Raw genomic sequence first — 4514 nt, forward strand, 5'->3', positions numbered from 1 at the left:
CCTCTCACCTGAATCTACTTATTCCCTACTGCTAAGTTCTCAAATCTGATCTGTCAAAGATTTTGGAGGGGTTTTTGTCCAGTTATACTACATTTCGTATTTGTCTTGCTGCCAAACTGTGATTTCTTTGCTGAGTCTGCACAATGGAATACATTTAACGTAATAGGCTGCAGATGAAGTTGTTTAAGCTGTTGCTTCTGTCAAAAGTGACTGTAGTTCTTCTGTTCCTTTGGGGACTTTCTGGATTTCTACCTTGTGCCTAATTGCATAGATTCAGCTTTTTGAAGTGATGTATCTGTTTAACTTGTCACGAATAGGATCTTTCAGTGCAGTCAAAAATAGCAGGAAGAGATGCTTCTAGGGAAGGGAGGAGATGAATACTGGACTGTAAATGTGACTGGGTTGTAAAGACTGATACCTGTTGATCTTTGTGCAAAGGGAGAAAGTTGAGACTTAATTTTATGTGAAGTAAACAAGGCTTTCTGGGTCTAATGAAAAAATTTTGTGTGTAGAAACTTAAAGTAGAAACAGTTGATTGCATCTGTCATGATCAAAACTCTTAATAGAAGGTGTGAGTATTTGTTTTCCCCCAGACAAGGTAGCGTTGTGCATCAGCTGTTGACAAATTACATCCAGAGGAGCCTCAGTCACTAACTAATTAGTTCAGCTGTATGTATGTATTCTTTAATCACTAGAGATGGAATGCTATTTCAACCTCAAAAAGTGAATGTGGTGTTTTTTACGAAGTAATTTTTTTTTCTAAGTTGATTGTGTTTTTTGTTTTAATTTAGTAGTAGTTCCCAATATGATGCAGGTTTCTTTTTTCTCTTTTTTCTTTTTTTTTTTTTTAGGTGATTACAAGTGAGGAAGCAGAGAGACGAGGCCAGCTCTATGACAACCAGGGAAATACATACTTGTTTGATTTGGACTATGACTCAGATGAATTTACAGTAGATGCAGCTCGATATGGAAATGTGTCCCATTTTGTGAATCACAGTGTAAGAGCTTGTTTTGTATACTAGAATTTGGAGAATTACCCAAATTGTGCCAGAAATACCTTCTCCTGCTGTAAATATTTTCTCACCATGTGCACAGTTTTTCTAGAGCAGTTTGTTTCATGCCAGCACGGTCTGGTCAGTTAGATGACATAATACATAGAATGGAATACTTGGCCTCGTTCGGAGTAGGATTACCTACAAAAATGTGGGAGTGAGATGCTGCCTGAAGTGGCCATCTGGTAGGACAGGGGTTGTCACTGAGTCTTCTGGTTCTGACAACCAAAATAGGGTTGGTTTGGGTGTGTTTTTTTCCAAGTAACTAAAAGACCTAACACGCCAGAAGTACTTAATAAAATTAGTGAAGAGTTAAAAACGATAGGAATTGATGCATTATTTTGTAGCAGGACAGGATGGGGGGGTTATGCCGAATGTCATCCTTCAGACATTGGTAGAGGAAAAAATGAAAATTCCTATGCATTCTTTGTTTTTTCTGCCTTGTAGATAAGTGTCCCTTTTCCCTCCTCGAGTCAAATCTAAACTTGCCAGAGAACTCAAAAGTAAATTTTAAACAGGAAAATTTTGTAGTGTTTTATTTCCTGTTCAACTGAAGAATAAAGAAAGAAGGCTGAACTGCATCTGTAAAGGAATTATGTATCATTCCTGAATTAAAAATTACTACTTCCTACTGATGTAATGTCTGTGAGGTATGCAGTCAGTATTCCACATACACAGCAAATTCATTTCTTCAGATTTGTGAGCTGATGACGTTTGTATTTCAGGTGAGCTCACCAGGGAGAAGGATGAAAAAGAGTTTTAGATACAGCAAATTGTTCTTTGCGTTCAGAAATGGGAGTGAAGTATTTGCTCTCTTCAGTGTGAAGTTGCCTGTCTAACAACTTCAGGTTCTTTAGCGTGGGATATATTTTACTGATAAAGAGCAAAAAAAGCGTGCAGAGTTTAACAAACTGCCTCAGTGACTCCTGACTTTTGACACTTAATCCAGAAAAAACAATAAAGTGGTTTCTGGTTCCTGCTTAGTGTCCTTGACCCTCCTCCTGCTACCCAGCCCAGAGCAGATAATTCGGAAGCCATGCAGGTTGGCAATTGAAAATAGAAATTTATTCATAGTATGAAAATATTATTTCTGGCCTAGAAGCAGTGCTTAAACCTAAATGCAGAATAGTGAATGTGTGTGGCTTCAGATATTAGGTTGTTTTTCTTTTCTTTCCTTTCATTTTTAATTCTTTTTGTGGGTTTTGTAACTAAATCTTAACCACTGAATGTAGCTTTAATTGCTTTGTCATCTTTTTTTGATGTCATCTTTGGAAGGTACCATGTTTTTTTAATAGGCTCTTGTGTATTAGTGTAGTCTACGTACTGTGTGAAGGTTGCCTTCTTGAAGGGACTCGACTCTAAGCTCGGAGTGTTCTCCTTTAACACTATTTCAAGGAGGTAATTTGTTGATTTCAGAAGGTAACAATTTCAGACCTCTATCACTGAGAGAAGAACCAGTTCTTCCTTTCCTGTGACCTTGGTTTACTTAAACACTTCACTGAAACTTACCATGCATTTTTCTTAACAGAAACTACATTAATTTTTGCCTTACAGTGTGATCCAAATCTTCAAGTCTTCAATGTGTTTATTGATAACCTCGACTTGCGTCTTCCTCGAATAGCGCTGTTTTCTACACGAACCATCAAGGCTGGAGAAGAGCTAACCTTTGACTATCAGATGAAAGGTCTGCAGATTTTAACCCTGTGCTTGCGGGAGGTTGGGGGCACTGGCGGATTCGGTTGCAGCTGACCGATGTTAGCATTGCAGGTCAGGTGCTGCATATCCGTAGCACAGCTCTGTGGAGTGTAAAACAGACGTCGCTCGTTGACATGTAGTGCAGACAGATCGCACCCAGAAGCTTTTGTGTGCACCTCCAGTGCGTTATCGCCTTCAGTGCTCCTAGATCACAGCAAGGGCTTGTGGTTGCAACATCTGGCAAGGCAAATTATTTTGAAGATTTGTCACAGGAGTGCTCAAAAGAATGGTCAGGATACTGCTAAAAAACATTACATTTGTTCAAAGGCATTTACATGGCATTTCAGGTAAACTACTTTCTAAATCATCTGCTAGTGATAAAGACAGTTGCAACAGCTGAGTTGTCTAAGGCACCATAGCTTTGTCATTGGATTCTGGTGTCTGTAGGCCTCAGTTGTGGATGTAGGTCCTACGGTACAGGTGTTTAGGACGGAAGAAGGCCAGTCCAAAGTTTTTTGCACTGAGAACCATCATTCACTGGAACGACCTCTCCAGTCCCCATTGCTGGAGGTTTTCAAGGTGCGATGGGACAGGGTGCTAGATAATCTCATCTAGGCTCCCTTTCCCATGAAAGGCTGGACCAGATGATCCTCTGAGGTCCCTTCCAGCCTGGGCTGTTCAGTAATTGATCTTCCATTCAGTGTTCAAGGTCAGGTTGGAGGGGGCTTTGAGCAACCTGATCTAGTGGAAGGTGTCCCTGCGCACAGCAGGGGGTTGGGCTAGACCTTTAAAGGTCTCTTCCAACCCAAACCATTCTATGACTTAGGATTTTTTTTCCAGTACGATAAAAAAAATTCTTGAGGTTTGCTGGCAGGGGTGTTGTGTGTGTCAAACTTCACATGCAAACCATTTATGCACAACAGCGGTGTGTTGTTTGCCCTGCTATCTTGTTTTCAGAGAAGCATCTCGATACATCAGAGTTGTACCTCATTCTTGTAGTAGCTCTCTTTAAGTGCTGACAAACTGATCTTATTTAAATCCTTAAAACTCCTCTTCTTTGTGGTGTCTGTGACACATCCAAGGCAGGCTGCAGTCTCAGCTCACCACTATGGATACAAGCCTGAGGGTACAAGGCTGAAGTTTGTTGAGCTTTGGATTCTGATATGTATGCTAGGTCATGTGTAAGTAGTTGTAATGTGTGTGTCAGTATAGCTTCACATACAGTTCTTTTAAGAACTAGGGTGGTAGAAGGCTTTTGAAGCCATTTGAATACCTTTCACAGTTTCAGTCTGTCTTCTAAAATGTCTGTATTTGTGTTTATCTGTGTCACAGGTTCAATAGATCTGACTTCAGACTCTGCTGATGGTCTTAGCCCATCCAGAAAGAGGATCAGAACTGTCTGTAAATGCGGAGCTGTGTGTTGCAGAGGTTATCTCAACTGAGCTCGGGTATCCAAAGTCACAAATACTTTGTTCTATTTTATATGTGTTTTAAGAAGACTCTTCTTTCACACGTGTATTCCAGTATTCTTACATCTACTGTAAATAAGTACAATGAAAACAAGGCATTACATTCGTAACTGAAATGGCATTGGCCAAAGAGAGAGGTAGCGTGTTTCAGGCAAATACAGACTGGTAATGGGGATTAAAAATTGAATTTTCTAGAACTGTTATTTAGGAAGCATTAAAATGAATGCTAAGAAAACTCTTTAAAATGTACCTTGATTTGAATATTTGAGTGTGAGCTTACAGCCATAGGCCTTTTAGG

The 4514-nt window shown here is 39.8% G+C and overlaps 1 protein-coding gene across 1 annotated transcript in view; it reads left to right on the forward strand.

The window, feature by feature from the left end:
* SUV39H2 (suppressor of variegation 3-9 homolog 2 (Drosophila)) overlaps nt 1-4311 on the forward strand; it is a gene marked incomplete at its 5' end in the record, with an annotated part of 7074 nt that extends 2763 nt beyond the window's left edge. The window contains 3 exons of the mRNA XM_010288162.1: nt 852-998; nt 2607-2736; nt 4080-4311. Of these exons, the coding sequence (XP_010286464.1) occupies nt 852-998; nt 2607-2736; nt 4080-4189 (387 nt within the window). The remainder of the gene's footprint in view (nt 1-851; nt 999-2606; nt 2737-4079) is intronic.
* Nucleotides 4312-4514: the final 203 nt, after the last annotated feature.

Source organism: Phaethon lepturus, unplaced genomic scaffold, assembly GCF_000687285.1.
Source record: "Phaethon lepturus isolate BGI_N335 unplaced genomic scaffold, ASM68728v1 scaffold14375, whole genome shotgun sequence".
NCBI lineage: Eukaryota > Metazoa > Chordata > Aves > Phaethontiformes > Phaethontidae > Phaethon > Phaethon lepturus.